This window comes from Mesoplodon mirus, assembly GCF_964341445.2.
Source record: "Mesoplodon mirus genome assembly, chromosome: 5".
NCBI lineage: Eukaryota > Metazoa > Chordata > Mammalia > Artiodactyla > Ziphiidae > Mesoplodon > Mesoplodon mirus.
Window position 1 is genome coordinate 132,861,550 of NC_138980.1, and position 19,345 is coordinate 132,880,894.

Here is a 19,345-nt window from a genome sequence, read left to right on the forward strand (position 1 = left end):
GTTCTACAGTTTGCTTTTTTCTCTTTTTATCTTAGAGATCATTGCATATCATTAAATAAAGAACATCCTTATTCTTTTATACCAAAATTGGTGACTAAATTATTTCTACTTTTTTTACTATTACAAACAATGCTGCAGTGAATAACTTTGCACATAAGCCTGTATGCATTTGTGCAAGTAAATTGAGTGGATTAATTCCCGGATGTGGAAGTGCTGTATCGAAGAAGTATATACACTAGTAGTTCTGATAGATTTTGTCAGCTTACTTTCCATGGAGATGGTACTCCTATGAGCAATACGTGTGTGTATGTCCCCCCACAGCCTCTTCAACCTTTTTAATTTTTGCTGTTCTGATAAATGAAAATGGAATCCCAGTTTAGATTTTAATGTACATTTCATTTATTATGAATAAGGCTGAGCATCTTTCTGTATGTTTCAGAGTTGTTTCTATTTACTTTTCTGTGAACTTTCCGTTCAGTTCCTTTGCCCATTTTTTCCCTATTGGTCATTGATCTTTTTCTTAATGCTTTGGTGGGTTTTATAGAGTAGGGATAATTGCCCTTTGTTGGTGCTATGAGTTGCAAATGTTTTTTCCCAAGTTTTCATGTGTCTTTTGAGTTTGCTTTTGGTGGTCTTTGCCATTCAGATTTTGTTATGTAGCCAAATTTGTTTTTTAATGAGTATATGTGTTCTTTATTAGGATGCTCACAAGAGTGAGACACATTAACACTGTCCTTCCGATGTGATAGAGAATACATACATCTGACCCACATCATGGCAGGAAATAGGCAGGGGTAAGGGCTCTCAGAGCTGGTACCAAGTGCCCACTGAAGAAATCTCTATTCACCAAAGCAAGGTTGTTTCCTTGAATTCCATCATCTGTGCTGTAGCTTCTGGTTCTCCATGACTGGCCCAGAATCCTCCATTCCAGAACCTCTTGCCATGCCTTCAAGACCTAGGTCACCTGTCCCATGTCTCACTCACCGAGGCACCTCTGGAATTTTGCAGCATATCTCTTTGGTATGTTGCTGCCCTGCCACCCTCAGAGGCATAGGTGGGGGTTAGGAGGAAATATATTACCGATATGTAGCCAAATTTATAAGCTTTTATTTGGTGGCTTTTGAATTATAGGTCATGATTATTTAATGGCTTTCGGATTGTAGGAACATTTCGAGGGAGGCAGGGTCTATTATTCTAGTAAACTTTGAAGAGGGGTGGAAAAAAGAACAGCTTGGGAACCTAAGATGGGGAAATGGATAACTTGTCAGAGTCAGGGCCTCCCTTATAGTCTTGCTATTCAGTTTGACATGGATCTCAAGTACCATTATATCAGCAGAGTTCTTGTTCCAGACAACAGAAACTGACTAGTTAACTTAAGCAGAAAAGGAAGGATACCAGGAAGCTCACAGACTCTAAGAAAAGGCTGGATATTAGAGGCTCAGAAAATAAACAAGAGCAAGGGAACCCGTAGCCAAGATCCTGCACAGGCCTAGACCTGGTTAGGGCTGCTGCTCCCAGTGGCATTACTACCACTAGAAACTGGATCCTGACAGCAGAATGAACTAACTGTCCCCATTTCATTGTGTCAGTTGTCTCAGATTTACTGTGTCTGTTGCATCAGATTCAAAGTTCCAGGTAAAAGTATTTAGTTGGCCAGACAGTTGTGAAAATGATAGGCAAATGAAGCTTGAAATCTTAATTTAGCCAAAGGCTGGTGAGGAAATAGCTGATATGAAATTATTTAGAGTTCTTGTTATACTTCCCTTTCATGTAAAAATTATAACCTTGTTAAAGAAGATGAACTGCTCTGAAAAAGTTTCATATTTTGTTCATTCTAAAAATAGGAAATACTTGAATGATAAGTTTTATCGATGGCTTTAGTCAAAGATGAGATAATTTCTAATACATGCTGAGATGAGATCATTTCAAATCTGTCCACTGCAACATTTTGAGTTTGTGGTAGGAGAGGTAATGGTGCATTTAGCACAGTTTTGTTCAGTATTATTCAGTGTCTGTGGTTTCTGTGGGAGCAGACTTAACATTGACCCGGATTCTTTGAGCATCTTTTTCTTTTTTTTTTTTTTTTCTGCGGTATGCGGGCCTCTCACTGTTGTGGCCTCTCCCGTTGCGGAGCACAGGCTCCGGACGCGCAGGCTCAGCGGCCATGGCTCATGGGCCCAGGCGCTCTACGGCATGTGGGATCTTCCCAGACCGGGGCACGAACCTGTGTCCCCTGCACCAGCAGGCAGACTCTCAACCACTGAGCCACCAGGGAAGCCCCTGAGCATCTTTTTCAACGTGCACTTATTTCATAACGAAAGAGCCTGATTTTATTATTAATCCAGTTTTATACCACAGTTCTGCTACAATGCAGCTTATGTGTTTCTACACTCTGCAATAAAACCCACAAGGTTTATGGAAAACAAAATGAGGTTGGGGCACAACACTCAAAAACTTCACCAGCGATACATAAAAAAATCATAGGAACCTATCTGCATATGTTAATTGGTTACAAGATACATAAATACTGCAATAAACAGGACATTATACCTTTTAAAAGACCTGAAGTTTGCTGTGGAAGAGGAGTTCAGAAGAATTGTAGCTTATGAGTTGTTCTGAAGTAGTGGTAGGAAGGTAATAATACAAAATCAGATGGGAAGTTATAGCACCAGATGTGGGTGGGTGCTGCTCACAGCACACGTGGTGAACTTAAGTTGCTAGAAATGTTTGAGACGTGTCCATGTGTGTTTTGAGGCTCAGAGCAACTGGATGCAGGTTTCTGTATTCACCTAGTGTATTTCATGGGCACTTTACCCTCAAATTGTTCCCTCTTATATCAGATGCATTGGAACAAATTTATGTTTTTTAAAAAAGCATCGTAGGAGAATGGACTATTTTTACTAGAACAACTCAACGATGTATATTTTAGGGGAAAATGACTAATATTTGACTTTATACCATTAAAGAAATAGTTTGAAAATGATCTTTCTTTTAAAATTAAATGTATTACCTTTGCACTATATGTACTTTATTATTAAGCTGAGATATCTCCATTTGAAGGACTTAGGAGTTAGATGCCCTTAATTAAGAAATAGAGTAATACTGTACTGGCCCTCTGATTGGTTAATGGAAGCCCTTATTGGAGGTTAAAATTGGTTTCAACTATATATACATACAATGGAATATTATTCTGTCATAAAAAAGAATGCCATTCTGGTGTGTGCTAAAGTATGGATGAACCTTGAAAACTTTATGCTAGGTAAAATAAGCCAGGCACAAAAGGATGAATATTGTATGATTCCACTTATATGAGATACCCAGAACAGGCAAATGCATAGAAACAGAAAACAGAATGGAGATTACCAGGAGCTAGAGGGAAAGGGGAATGGACAGTTATTGTTTAATGGGCACAGTGACTGTTTGGGATGATAGTGATGAAGTTTTGGAAATAATGGATAGTGGTGATGGTTGTATAACATTGTGAATGTACTTAATACCATTGAATTGTGCACTTTGAAATGGTTAAGATGGTAAATTTTTATGTTATATGTATGTTATCACAATAAAAAATCAGTTTTATTTCCTCTGTTATTTGTATCTTCAACGATACCTGCATGTACCACTATTTATACAGAGATACTGTAAATACTTCTAAACGTTGATCACACTGAATATGTGACTAGTTTTTTTCTCTTGTCAAAATTTGAGTGCTGAATTGAGATGTTTCTTACAATACCTAGCACTTAAAGTATGTTTCTGGAATTTCACCAATTCCTTTAAGAAAGTTAGAATTTTTTTTCTTCTAAGAGTAAGCAGAAAAAATATTTGTTAACCTGCATGTTTACGTATATATCTAGTCAGTTAATTATTTTACATTTGAGAGACAGGCCAGAGTACGCCGGAATTTCTTCTGCAGTGTTATAGAATTCCTGGAATGTTGAAGCTCTTGACTATAGTACAGCATTTCTGTTGAATTAGAGAAAAATATCTTCTTTAAGTATTTGTCATGGACATAATTTGAGTAAATTAGCTTTTCCACTGATTTCTAATAATTATAATAATTGAGTAGTATTCTAAGCTAGGTCAGAGATGATTTTTTTTAAAGAAATAAATTCTATAACAAGTGGTTTTCTCAGCTTTTCCATGTGATGAAATGTTTGTTCTTATTACTTATCTATGTGTCTCCTAAAATGTTATCCAACTGTATTTCAGGTTGCAACAAGGACAGTGTCCGAGCAGGCTGTAAAAAATGTGGCTATCGTAAGTACATTTAAAAATTGCATTTTGTGCAGTGAATCATTGCCTCTTTGGGCAATATGATTTAGCATCCTGATTTCAGGACCCTGAGCATAGTCCTTTACCCTGTTATTTAGCTCAGGTTTGCAGATAATTCAGAAATTCCTCTATCAGCACCGAATACTCACTTTTCTTCCCTGCTTTGGACCCAGTGACAGGTGGCTGTATATCTGGTGACTAGCAAAATTGTCGTGAAATACAGGTGGAGTAGTAGATTTAGGAGTGTGGCGAAAGTATATTCCCCAAAAAAGTACATAGATACTTATTCTTTTATTCCTTATCCTTGTAGATACTAGGCAAAGAGGTGAAAGCAATGAAAACTATTTATGAAAGGTTTTCCTGTTTATTGAGTTAAATCTTTATAAGGGTGAAATTGGTCCCAGAATTTCTGCTCACTGGTGAAACCTTGATTTAAACAATCAACCTCCATTATGATTAGTGAAACAGAGTGGAAAAATAAACTTCAGCATGAACAATTATGTAGTCTAAATTTGTACTTATGTAGTATAAACAAGTGTCATTTCCCTAGGTAAGTGTAACAATTCCTAAAGCCTTAATAACAGCTCTAACAGTAGCATTACACTGTTTTCTAAGTTGTTTGGAGAGCATGCAAATGAGCCTGGATTGTTGTTAATACTCCCATTCATAGCAGAGTTATTTTGTAACGAAATAAAGATGTTCTTGTATGGAAAAAAAACTTATTTTTTCAAATCATGTAATAAGAGGGCACTTGGGGCATGAATCTCCAGTAGAAGGGCTAAGAATAAAAGCATGCTAGGAGAACCAAGTCACATGCCTTCAAGCAAAGGCTGAAAGCTGGCTCAGTTGAAGCTTGCTCAACTAGCAAAAATGGACATGTAAGTATACATATCCTTCATATAAATAAAAACTCCTGAAGAATGTGCTTGCATGCAAGAAATGAGTGCAATGATCTTTCCTGTTTTTTAAATTTGCTTATATTTATTTATGCTTTGTTTATGTTCTTTGAATCCTTGCTAACTTCATTTCTTTATTCAAGACTTAAGATTAGGAGTACATACATAAGGAGTAAAACCACAAAGAAAAGCAAAGAAGACATACATAAGTGAGGCTAGTGGTTATCTGGGGAAAGTGGGGGACAGCAAGTGGTTTGTGGGGGGAGGGCACACAGAAAATTAATTAGGGTTCTGGTAACAATCTGTTACCTAACCTGAGAGATGGGTATGCAGCTACTTACTTTATTAATTCTCTTTCAACTGTAAATATTCATTGTATATACTCTTCTCTATGTATGATGCACTTAATAATAAAGATTGTTTGAATTTTTACATTATAAAAAAGACTTAAGAAAGTACTATATATATCGATGCTGTATTCACTTCAAAATCTAGAATGGATTTCCCAGTCTGTCTACTAATATCAGTTCATCTACTTGGACTCCTTTTAACTTAAGACTTGTAGGAAAGCAATTAAAATCATTTTTTTGGAAATAGAATTCTTGTTGATCTAGTTTCCTCATTGCTATTTTATATTAGACAATAATGGAAGCATCTGTAGTAATTATAATTTATTTAGAGAAGCCAAGTAAGCAAATAGTTTTGACTGTCTGTCCAAGTTTAGTGCCTTCTGCCTCATTATTCAAATCTTTCTTTTGCTTTTGGTGATTAAATTATAAACAATTTCTAATTTGTCTCCTGTGGAAAAATTTAGTAATATTTCCCTTCTGGGTTAAATTTACATCTTACAGCTGCTAGAGATGAAAGTCTTCTCAGTGTACACCTCTTTCTAATAGAAACTACATTTTAAAAATTATCTGTTATTTGGAGGCCAGAATCTTTGTGTTGCTTGTAGAGGTAAGACAAAGGTCAACAAAACCCTTCAAAATGTTTTTAATGCCTAAGAATTTGAATATTTGTCAGTGAGGTACAAAAGAGTATTTTCTCTCTATTATTGTGAAAAGAGTGGTTTAGATTGTACACTTCACAGGCTCCGGACGCGCAGGCTCAGCGGCCATGGCTCAGGGGCCTAGCCGCTCCACGGCACGTGGGATCTTCCCGGACCGGGACACGAACCCATGTCCCCTGCATCGGCAGGTGGACTCTCAACCACTGCACCACCAGGGAAGCCCTAGATTGTACACTTTTTAAAACTTTAATACTTGATTGAAAAATATTTTATTGTCAGTATGTTTCAATAATGGTTATATTGTTTTTTAAAAGTTTCAAATTAAACATGAATGTGTTGCTAGGTTAACATGGATCTCACTTTTTCATGGTAGAATTTCCTCAGCAAACTTAGAAGAATGGTCATTTCTATAATGAGTTTTTATTTTAATTTTTTTGAAGTTGGCAACTTCTGAATATTTAAAAGCTACAAGGACGCTAAGCCTTTGTCCATGCAATAAATGTCTCAGCTAATTATGACAGTTCTCAGAAAATATGCTAAAATGAGGTTCAATACAATAGACTCAGTAGTTGATTTGATTACAGCAATAGGAAATAAAAACATTTTATTTATCTTAAAAATGCTAATCTATTGATATAATATACAGTCATGACCTTTTCTTTGCCATGGGTCTGCTAATTAGTGTTACACACAATCTTTTGAGTGCAAATCATATTTGAAATGTATTTTCTACTTTTTGTAGTTTCTTCAAAGATGAGCAAGCAGTTAAGATACTTGTAAAGAAATCTGAGTACAAAATCTTTCTATCATTAGTTCTCAACTAGAGGTGATACAGGTTCCCTGGAAATCTGTGAAGGTTTTTTTGTTTAGTTGCCCATAACAACTGTCATACAGGAGAAGAGCAGTATGACATTTAGTATGTAGGGTCCAGGAACTATAAACGTCCTGCAGTGTCTTGGACAATGAAGAATTGTCTGGCCCAAAATGCCAATGACACCCCTTTGAGAAAAAAAGATACCTTTTCTCACTGTTTTAGGTTTTTTTCTCCTATCTTAAAGTCTTCTTACCAAAACCTAATTTGAAAACTGTTTTTTTAAAGCAGTTCGTCTAAATCAAACCTTTCCAGAAGTACTGCTTTGTTTCATGAAAACAACTACTCTTTTTTTTTCCACATTCATATTTTTTTACTTACATGATATATAAACAAACTTTGGAACAATGAATAACAGACTCTTGGTGGAGTAAAATATCAACAGATGGAGCAAAATAGATAGGCATGAGCTGAAAAAAGCGATCAAGAAGTTACAATGCCAGGAGAAGCAGGACTAGGCAGCATCATATAAGCCAAAGGAGTAAAGGTTTTCAAGGTTGAGGAGAAATGTCAGGTGTAACAGATAAGATTTGTGAGAAATAGATTGAAAAATGTTCACTGGATTTGCCAGGTAGAATGCTTTGCTGACCTTAGCAAGATCGGTTTAAGTAGAGTTGTAGGTCATGAAACAAACTTTGTAGATTCAGGCCTGAATGGTGAGGGATAGGGCCTATGTTATTTCCATTTTTCAAGAAATTTACATGAGAAAAGTAGGGTACTGTCTTAAGGTCCATATGGGCTGCTATAACAAAATAACACAGGCTGGGTAGCTTATAAACAACAGAAATATATTGCTCACAGTTCTAGAAGCTGGAAGTCTGAGTTCTGGATGCCAGCATGGTCGGGTGAAAGCCCTTTTCCAAGTCACAGATTTTTGTTGTATCCCCAATTGGTGCAAGGGGCTAGGGATCTCTCTGGAGTCTCTTTTAGAAGGCACTAATCCCATTCATGAGGGTACCACCCTCAGAGCCTAATCACCTTCCAAAGGCCCCACCTACTAATACCATCACCTATAGGGGTTAGAATTTCAACATATGAATTTTGGGGGACACAAACATTCATATCATATTGAATAATTCCTAGAAGGGAATATGGGATAAATGGAGGGTTTTATATCGGAAGTATAAGATGTGTATATAGACCAAGGGTATATTAGAAGAGATCTTGTAGATATTGGAGACAGGAGAAGATTATGGAAGTTTCTCTTAAGAGGTATGACAAGGATACCTCTTAAGTCTGGAGGAAACTAGGTGAGAAAAATATGGTTGTTTTCAGGTGCAGAGACAAAGTAGAAGGAGATGCTGCCTTTTTCTTTGTAAATTAGGAGGCAGGATCATTGTTTTGGGAGGAGGCACTGAGTAGGCCAGGGAATGGTCGAAGAATGATTTAAGTCAGGCATTAGTTTGGAAAAGTCATTAAGGGGAATAGGAGAGGAAGTTGACCAAAAACAAACAAAAAATGAAAAAGTTTGTGTTTGTGCTCATGTCCATGAATGTGTGATTGTGTTCAAGAATTGTTTGGCTGCTCAGGGGTAGGCACGACTCAAAGAAAGGATAGCTTTGACCCAGATTCGTTGTTTTACAGTGAGGTACAGTAGAACAGGAATATGAAAGAGTCAATGAGGCTTATAAAAGAGTGTTCAGATGGTCAGGAATGATAGACTAAGAGAAAAATGAAGGGATTAAGTGACTGAAGGTCTTAACGAGATTCAGAAACAGATCTGTGCATGGGTGTAAGGGAATAAGGAGGCTAGAAGGATAAAAGGTTATAGTCAAAGTACTATAATATTGGAGTTTAAGATTTCAGACATGATACAGTTCCAGGTGATGACAAGGAGCCTTGTGTGGCCATGGCCATCTAGATCGTCAAGGAGCTGAGAAAAGCCATCCAAAGCCATAGGCTGTCCGTCGAGGCTATGGAAGGTCTTAAGGTAAAGAGCTAGAGTGTGAGTCAGGCTCCAACAATTTTGGTGGACGGGGCTGTTACACAGCAGCAGAGGGCTGCAGGGGAGCGTAGGGGACTGCTATGTGGAAGCAGTGTTGAGGAGCCTGGAGGATGCTAATAATACAGAGGTAAACTGTAAAGAAGCATCTGCAGGAAAGAGCCAAGTATCCCTTAAAAAAAGCAGTAGAGGGAGCATTCTGTGAACAGGTAGCACAGTTTGTTCACCAGGGATTGCACGTTTCAGAAGCTGTCAAAAAGATGGGGAGAGAAGGGGGTGATGATTAGTTAAGTCAGAGGAACAGAAAGAGCAATGTGTGGATGAGACTTCAGGGAAGTAATATGAATACAGACGCCTGCACTTTTGGGTGGGAACCAAAATGATAGGGATGTGAAGTTTGGGGAATTAACTGGGTTTAAGAATTCAGAAGTTTATAATGTAGCTTTCATCATCTCAAAACTCAGGACCTTAGGTCGAGACAAAGCCTGGTAAAAATTAGTACTTGTTAGCCTAGTCTGTACACTCTGTAGGCCAAGAAAGAAGTGCATGGGCACCCTAATTATAAAACAAGAGTTTTTTTTAATGCATTGACACATTTTTATCTGCACAGTCTAAATGAAACTGTAGGTTTTATTGTTACTGGACACTTAGAGTTGCCCACATAGCCACTCCTTGAGTGAGAACAAGAGAGAATATGCCTTTGCTTTTATTGGTACAATAACTGGTAAGAACCTGGTACTGTGTATTGAATATCTGCTTGGTGCTAGGGTCTGTACTAAGCAGTTAAAGGGTATGATTCATTGCATTTCATTCCTAAAACAACCTTGTGAAGTAGGTTTCATAGTCTCCATTTTTGTGAACATTCAAAACCATTGGTCTGGCATGTAGGTACAAACCTTAGCTGGCAATTACTAGCTGTGTGACTTTAGGCAAGTTACTTAACCACTCTGTGCTTCAGTTTTGTGTCTGTAAAATGAGATAATTATAGTACTTAGTTCCATAGACTTGTTGTAAAGATTAAATTAGTTAATTCAAGTTTTACATCAGTGCTTTGCCAAAAATCATTATTATTGATTATTATTGTTACAAATAATTATTGTGACAAATCAGAAAACAGGCTCAAGAGGATTACTCTGTTATTAAATAGGAAAACAGAAAATTGAAATCTAGTTATTAGTAAGACTTCATACTGTGCCGTGGTGCTTTTTTCCCCATTTAAAAAAGTTGTGGTAGGAGATTGCTTCAAGATGGTGGAGCAGAAGGACATGCGCTCTCTCCCTCTTGCAAGAACACTGGAATCACAGCTAACTGCTGAACAATCATCGACAGGAAGACACTGGAACTCACCAAGCAAGATGCCCCACATCCAAAGACAAAGGAGAAGCCACAGTGAGGTGGTAGGAGGGGCTCAATCACAATAAAATCAAATCCCATAACTGTTGGGTGGGTAACTCACAAACTGGAGAACACTTATACCACAGAAGTCCATGCACTGGACTGAAGGTTCTGAGCCCCATGTCAGGCTTCCCAACCTGGGGGTCTGGCAACGGGAGGAGGAATTCCTAGAGAATCAGACTTTGAATGCTAGCGGGATTTGATTGCAGGACTTAGACAGGATTGGGGTAAACAGACTCCACTCTTGGAGGGCACATGCAAAGTAGTGTATACATAGGGACCCAGGGGAAGGAGAGTGACCCCATAGGAGACTGAACCAGACCTACCTGCTAGTGTTGGAAGGTCTCCTGCAGAAGCGGGGAGTGGCTGTGTCTCATCCTGAGGACAAGGACACTGGCAGCAGAAGTTCTGGGAAGTACTCCTTGGCATTAGCCCTCCCAGAACCTGGCATTAGCCCCACCAAAGAGCCCAGTAGGCTCCAGTGTTGGGTTGCCTCAGGCCAAACGACCAACAGGGAGGGAATCCAGCCCCACCCATCAGCAAACAAACAGATTACAGTTTTACTGAGCTCTGCCCACCAGAGCAACAGCCAGCTCTACCCACCACCAGTCCCTCCCATCAGGAAACTTGCACAAGCCTCGTAGATAGCCTCATCCACCAGAGGGCAGACAGCAGAAGCAAGAAGAACTACAATCCTGCAGCCTGTGGAACAAAAACGACAGTCACAGAGAGATAGACAAGATGAAAAGGCAGAGGGCTATGTACCAGATGAAGGAACAAGTTAAAACCCCAGAAAAACAACTAAATGAAGTGGAGATAGGCAACCTTTCAGAAAAAGAATTCAGAATAATGGTAGTGAAGATGATCCAGGACCTCAGAAAAAGAGTGGAGGCAAAGATCGAGAAGAGGCAAGAAATGTTTAACAAAGACCTAGAAAATTAAAGAACAAACACCTAGAAGAATTAAAGAACAAACAGAGATGAACAATACAATAACAGAAATGAAAAATAGACTAGAAAATACACTAGAAGGAATCAATAGCAGAGTAACTGAGGCAGAAAAACAGATAAGTGACCTGAAAGACAAAATGGTGGAATTCACTGCCGTGGAACAGAATAAAGAAAAAAGAATGAAAAGAAATGAAGACAGCCTAAGAGACCTCTGGGACAACTTTAAACGCAACAACATTTGCATTATAGGGGTTCCAGAAGGAGAAGAAAGAGAGAAAGGACCCAAGAAAATATTTGAAGTGATTATAGGTGAAAACTTCCCTAACATGGGAAAGGAAATAGCCACCCAAGTCCAGGAAGCGCAGAGAGTCCCAGGCAGGATAAACCCAAGGAGAAAGACACCAAGACACATAGTAATCAAATTGACAAAAATTAAAGACAAAGAGAAACTTTTTTTTTTTTTTTTTGGTACACTGACCTCTCACTGTTGTGGCCTCTCCCGTTGTGGAGCACAGTCTCAGCGGCCATGGCTCACAGGCCCAACCACTCCGCGGCATGTGGGATCTTCCCAGACCGGGGCACGAGCCTGTGTCCCCTGCATCGGCAGGCAGACTCTCAACCACTGCGCCACCAGAGAAGCCCCCAAAGAAAAACTATTGAAAGCAACAAGGGAAAAACAACAAATAGCATACAAGGGAACTCCCATAAGGTTAACAGCTGATTTCTCAGTAGAAACTCTACAAGCCAGAAGGGAGTGGCATGATATATTTAAAGTGATGAAAGGGAGGAAACTACAACCAAGATTACTCTACCCAGCAAGGATCTCATTCAGATTTGACAGAGAAAACAAAAGCTTTACAGACACGCAAAAGCTAAGAGAATTCACCACCACCAAACCAGCTCTACAACAAATGCTAAAGGAACTTCTCTAAGTGGGAAACACAAGAGAAGAAAACGACCTACAAGAACAAACCCAAAACAATTAAGAAAATGGTAATAGGAGCATACATAATGATAATTATCTTAAATGTGAGTGGATTAAATGCTCCAACCAAAAGACACAGGCTCGCTGAATGGATACAAAAACAAGACCCATATATATGCTGTCTACAAGAGACCCACTTCAGATCTAGGGTCACATCTAGACTGAAAGTGAGGGGATGGAAAAATATATTCCATGCAAATGGAAATCAGAAGAAAGCTGGAGTAGCAATACTCATATCAGATAAAATAGACTATAAAATAAAGAATGTTACAAGCGACAAGGAAGGGCACTACATAATGATCAAAGGATCAATCCAAGAAGAAGATATAACAATTATATATATATATTTCCACCCAACATAGGAGCACCTCAGTATATAATGCAAATGCTAACAGCTATAAAAGAGGAAATCGACAGTAACACAATAATAGTGGGGGACTTTAACACCTTACTTACACCAATGGACAGATCATCCAAAGTGAAAATAAATAAGGAAACCCAAGCTTTAAATGACAGAGTAGACCAGATAGATTTAATTGATATTTATAGGACATTCCACCCAAAAACAACAGATTACACTTTCTTCTCAATGCACACAGATCATTCGCCAGGATAGATCACATCTTGGGTCACAAATGAAGCCTCAGTAAATGTCAGAAAATTGAAATCATATCAAGCATCTTTTCTGACCACAATGCTATGAAATTAGAAATCAATTAGAGGGGAAGAAACATAAAAACCACGAACACATGAGGCTAAACAATATATTACTAAATAACTAGATCACTGAACAAAGAGGAAATCAAAAAATACACAGAGACAAATGGCAATGAATACACGAAGATCCAAAACCTATGGGATGCAGAAAAAGCAGTTCTAAGAAGGAAGTTTATAGCTATACAAGCCTACCTCAAGTAACAAGAAAAATCTCAAATAAACAATCAAAACTTACACCTAAAGGGACTAGAGAGAGAAGAACAAACAAAACCCAAAGTTAGTAGAAAGAAATCATAAAGATCAGAGCAGAAATAATTGAAATAGAAACAAAGAAAACAATAGCAAAGATCAATAAAACTAAAAGCTGGGTCTTTGAGAAGATAAACAAAATTGATAAAGCATTAGCCAGACTCATCAAGAAAAAGAGGGAGAGGACTCAAATCAATAAAATTAGAAATGAAAAAGAAGTTACAACAGATACCACAGAAACACAAAGCATCTAAGAGACTACTACAAGCAACTCTATGCCAATAAAATGGACAACCTGGAAGAAATGGACAAATTCTTAGAAAGGTATAAACTTCCAAGACTGAACCAGGAAGAAATAGAAAATATGAACAGACCAATCACAAGTAATGAAATTGAAACTGTGATTAAAAATCTTCCAACAAACAAAAGTCCGGGACCAGATGGCTCACAGGTGAATTCTATCAAACATTTAGAGAAGAGCTAACACCCATCCTTCTCAAACTCTTCCAAAAAATTCCAGAGGAAGGAACACTCCCAAACTCATTCTATGAGACCACCATTACCCTGATACCAAAACCAGACAAAGATACTACAAAAAAAGAAAATTACAGACCAATATCACTGATGAATATAGATGCAAGAATCCTCAACAAAATACTAGCAAACACAATCTAACAACACGTTAAAAGGATCATACACCATGATCAAGTGGGATTTATCCCAGGGATGCAAGGCTTCTTCAGTATACGCAAATCAATCAATGTGATACACCATATTAATAAATTGAGGAAGAAAAACCATATGATCATCTCAGTAGATGCAGGAAAAGCTTTTGACAAAATTCAACACCCATTTATGATAAAAACTCTCCAGAAAGTGGCCATAGAGGGAACCTACCTCAACATAATAAGGGCCATATATGACAAACCCACAGCAAACATCCTTTTCAATGGTGAAAAGCTGAAAGCATTTCCTCTCAGATCAGCAACAAGACAAGGATGTCCACTCTCACCATTATTATTCAACATAGTTTTGGAAGTCTTAGCCACAGCAATCAGAGAAGAAAAAGAAATAAGAGGAATACAAATTGGAAAAGAAGAAGTAAAACTTGTCACTGTTTGCAGATGACATGATACATAGAGAATCCTAAAGATGCCACCAGGAAACTACTAGAGCTAATCGAAGTTGCAGGATACAAAATTAATGCACAGAAATCTGTTGCATTCCTATACACTAATGATGAAAAATCTGAAAGAGAAATTAAGGAAACATTCCCATTTACCACTGCAACAAAAAGAATAAAATACCTAGGAATAAACTGATATAAGGAGACAAAAGACCTGTATGCAGAATACTATAAGACACTGATGAAAGAAATTAAAGATGATAGAAACAGATGGAGAGATATACCATGTTCTTGGATTGGAAGAATCAATATTGTGAAAATGTCTATACTACCCAAAGCAATCTACAGATTCAGTGCAATCCCTATCAAATTACCAATGGCAATTTTTACAGAACTAGAACCAAAAAATCTGAAAATTTGTATGGAGACACCAAAGACCCTGAATAGCCAAAGCAATCTTGATGAAAAAAAAAAAATGGAGCTGGAGGAATCAGGCTCCTGGATGACAGACTATACTACAAAGGTACAGTAATCAAGACAGTATGGTACTGGCACAAAACCAGAAATAGAGATCAATGGAACAAGATAGAAAGCCCAGAGATAAACCCACACACCTATGGTCAACTAATCTATGACAAAGTTGGCAAGGATACACAATGAAGAAAAGACAGCCTCTTCAATAAGTGGTGCTGGGAAAATTGGACAGCTACATATAAAAGAATGAAATTAGAACACTTCCTCACACCATACACAGAAATAAACTCAAAATGGATTAGAGGCCTAACTGTAAAACTGCACACTATAAAACTCTTAGAGAAAAACATAGGAAGAATACTCTTTGACATAAATCACAGCAAGATCTTTTTTGATCCACCTCCTAAAGTAATGGAAATAAAAACAAAAATAAACAAATGGGACCTAATGAAACTTAAAAGCTTTTGCAAAGCAAAGGAAACTACAAACCAGACGAAAAGACAACCCTCAGAATGGAGAAAATATTTGCAAACAAATCAACGGACAAAGGATTAATCTCCAAAATATATAAACAGCTCATGCAGCTCAGTCTTAAAAAAACAAACAATGCAATCCAAAAATGGGCAGAAAACCTAACTAGACATTTCTCCAAAGAAGACATACAGATGGCCAAGAAGCACATGAAAAGCTGCTCAACATCACTAATTATTAGAGAAATGCAAATCAAAACTACAATGAGGTATCACCTCACACCAGTTAGAATGGGCATCATCAGAAAATCTACAAACAACAAATACTGGAGAGGGTGTGGAGAAAAGGAAACCCTCTTGCATTGTTGGTGGGTATGTAAATTCATACAGCCACTATAGAGAACAGTATGGATGTGCCTTAAAAAACTAAAAATAGAATTACCGCATGACCCAGCAATCCCACTACTGGGCATATACCCAGAGAAAACCATAATTCAAAAAGACACATGCACCCCAATGGTCACTGCAGCACTATGTACAATAGCCAGGTCATGGAAGCAACCTAAATGCCCGTCAACAGACAGATGGGTAAAGAAGATGTGGTACATATATACAATGGAGTACTACTCAGCCATAAAAAGGAACAAAATTGGGTCATTTGTAGAGACGTGGAGGGATCTAGAGACTGTCATACAGAGTGAAGTAAGTCAGAAAGAGAAAAACAAATATCGTATATTAACGCATATATGTGGAACCTAGAAAAATGGTACAGATGAACTGGTTTGCAGGGCAGAAATTGAGACACAGATGTAGAGAACAAACGTATGTACACCATGGCAGGGAAAGAGGCTGGGGGGGAGGTGGTGGGATGAATTGGGAGGTTGAGATTGACATATATACACTAATATTTATCAAATGGATAACAAATAAGAACATGCTGTATAAAAAAATAAAATAAAATTCAAAAAAAATTGTGGTAAAATACATATAACATCATTTGCCATTTTAACCATTTTCAAGAATACAATTCAGTGGCATTAATTACATTCACAATGTTGTACAACCATCACCCCTATCTATTACAAAACTTTTTCATCACCCCAAATAGAAACTCTATAAACCTTAAGGAGTACCTCCCCACTCCTCCGTTCTGCCACACCCTGGTGACCTCTAATCTACTTTCTATCTCTATGAATTTAGCCATTCTAGATATTTCATGTAAGTCTAATCATATAGTATTTGTCCTTTTGTGTCTGGTTTATTTCCCTTAGCATAATGTTTTTAAAGTTCATTCATGTTGTAGCATGTATCATAACTTTATTCCTCTTTATGGCTGAATGATATTTCATTGTATGGATACACCACATTTTCTTTATCCATTCATATATTGATAGACACGGGTTATTTTTACCTTTTGGCTATTGTGATTAATGGGCAATGAATTTTGTTGTATAAGTGTGTGTCTGAGTCCCCGTTTTTGATTCTTTTGGGTATATACCTAGGAGTGGAATGCTGGTTCATCTGTGTGCAGCTTCTTGAGGCGTTGCCAGACTGTTTTCCACAGCAGCTCCATCATTTTATATTCCCACCAGAAATGTACAAGATTTCCAGTTTCTCCACATTCTTGCCAACACTTATTTTCCTTTCTCTTTTCTTTTTTAAAAATTGCAGCCATCTTAATAGATGTGAAGTGATATCTCATGGTTTTCATTTGCATTTCTCTAAAGACTAATGATGTTGGGTGTCTTTTCATGGTCTTACTGGCCATTTGCATATCTTCTTTGGAGAAGTGTCTATTCAGTTTCTTTGCCCATGTTTTATTTGAGTTGTCTTTTTGTTCTTGAGTTGTGGGAATTGTATATATACTAAATAGTTAACCCTATCAGATATATAATTTACAAATCTTTTCTTCCATTCTGTAGGTGACTTTTCACTTTCATAATAATTTCTTTGCACAAATGTTTTAAGTTTTGATGAAATCCAACTTACCAGTTTTATCTTTTGTTACTTGTGCTGTTGGTGTTTTATATGTAAGAATCCATTGCTAAATCCAAGTTAAAGAAGATTTACCCCATGCTTTCTTCTAAGAGTTTTATGGTTTTAGCTCTTATATTGTTGTGGTCTTTAATCCATTTTCAGTCAGTTTTTGCATATGATGTGAGGCAAGGAGTTCAACTTCATTCGTTTACATGTGGAAATCCTGTTGTCCCAGGATCTGTTGAAGAGACTGTTCTTTCTCCACTGAATAGACTTGACACTCTCGTCAAAAAGCAATTGGCTATATATGTATGGGTGTATTTCTGGCCTCTAAATTCTATTCCATTGGTCTATATGACTATCCTTATGACACTATCACCCTGTTTTGATTGCTATAGCTTTGTGGTAAGTTTTGAAATCAGGAAAGGTGAGTCTTCCACCTTTATTCTTTTTCAAGATTGTTTTGGCTGTTCAGGGTCCCTTACATTTTTGTATGAATTTAAGGATTGGCTTTTCCATTTCTGAAAAAGCCACGTTACTCTTTACAGTCAGCTACTAAAATGTTATAACTTGAAATGTCTCTACATATCTGTGGTCAAAATTTAAGTTTCTGGTCATCTAAGAATTTTCTGCTGAGGACCTCCCTGGTGGTGCAATGATTAAGAGTCCACCTGCCAATGCAGGGGACACAGGTTTGATCCCTGGTCCAGGAAGATCCCACACGCTGTGGAACAACTAAGCCCATGTGCCACAACTGCTGAGCCCGTGTGCCACAACTACTGATGCCCGCGCACCTAGAGCCCATGCTCTGCAACAAGAGAAGCCACTGCAATGAGAAGCCCACGTACTACCACAAAGAGTAGCCCCCAGCTCACCGCAACTAGAGAAAGCCTGCGCACAGCAACAAAGAACCAATGCAGCCAAGAATAATAAATAAATAATAAACAAACAAAGAAACATGGAGAGGATGTTGGCCCCGGGGGGTGGGGGCGGGGGTGGGAGCTGCTGGCTGGAGAATGTGGCTGAGGCGGGACCTGCTGGAAGTCACCGTGTCCAGGCAGGTCCACGGCCTGTTTTGTTCTTTTTTCTTTTTTAAAGAATTTTCTGCTCATTGTCTCCTGAGAGTCTATGCAGAAAAGAGGTCACAAGAACTATATTTGGAATAATTTTCTAAGTTTGTTCACTTATTCCCCAATTTAAAAAGAAAAGGAAAATTTATTTGTAGCTTCACAAGCAACTTGTCTTATTATCAGCTTAGGGTCAGTTTCATTGAAGTAAGGCTAAAATGGGTGTGAGACAGACTGCTGCCAGTGTGGTTATTAAGTATTTTGTGTATATGAAATATTTATTACAATATAAGGTGTTTGGATGCAAAGCTAGATTAAGTAAAGGAGAAGTTGTATCATCAGGAGTTCTGATCAGAATGGCAAGCTGAAGCAACATAAAAAGTCCTCCTTTCTCCTCCCAAAACAGAGAGATACTGGAGAGAAATAGAGTAACAACAAAAATAAAAATAACCCAGCTGAAAAAGGGAAATCCCCAGGTGTTGGAAAGGAAAAGGAGCTCAAAGCCAGAGCAGGGAATGATAGCTGAAAACAATGAGGTCCACGGGCCTACTGGGTAGACATTTATGGGATACGGAGTGAAGCTTTAGACCTCTGTGGAATGGCAGCATGGCCAGAGTGGAGGCTCTTGTTTAGAGCCAGATTGCTCAAAAAAACAGTGAAGCAGGAATTAGAAAAATTCCATTTACTGTCTAGGGAAAGTGATGAGAAAGTTTACTGTGTTTAAGTTCCTATAAAATAATAATTAGAAGAAAAGGAATAATCGAGAATCGGCAACCTGAGCTTATACCTTGTGTAGGTATGAGGAGTGAATTTATACTGCCCCCAGTGAGGCAGGAACTATTTGTTGAAGCTAACAAATTAACATGAAAAATTGGTCTGGTATCAAATTAAATTAAAAAAGTAAGTCCAGCTACATGTCATTATTAGTGAAACTACTTAGAA

General features: G+C 37.9%; 1 protein-coding gene across 1 annotated transcript in view; it reads left to right on the top strand.

Annotated features, from left to right (window-relative positions):
- Window positions 1-19,345, top strand: part of SREK1IP1 (SREK1 interacting protein 1) — a 52,483-nt gene that overhangs the window by 7,302 nt on the left and 25,836 nt on the right. The window contains exon 2 of the mRNA XM_082621635.1: window positions 4,213-4,260. Within this exon, the coding sequence (XP_082477761.1) occupies window positions 4,213-4,260 (48 nt within the window). The remainder of the gene's footprint in view (window positions 1-4,212; window positions 4,261-19,345) is intronic.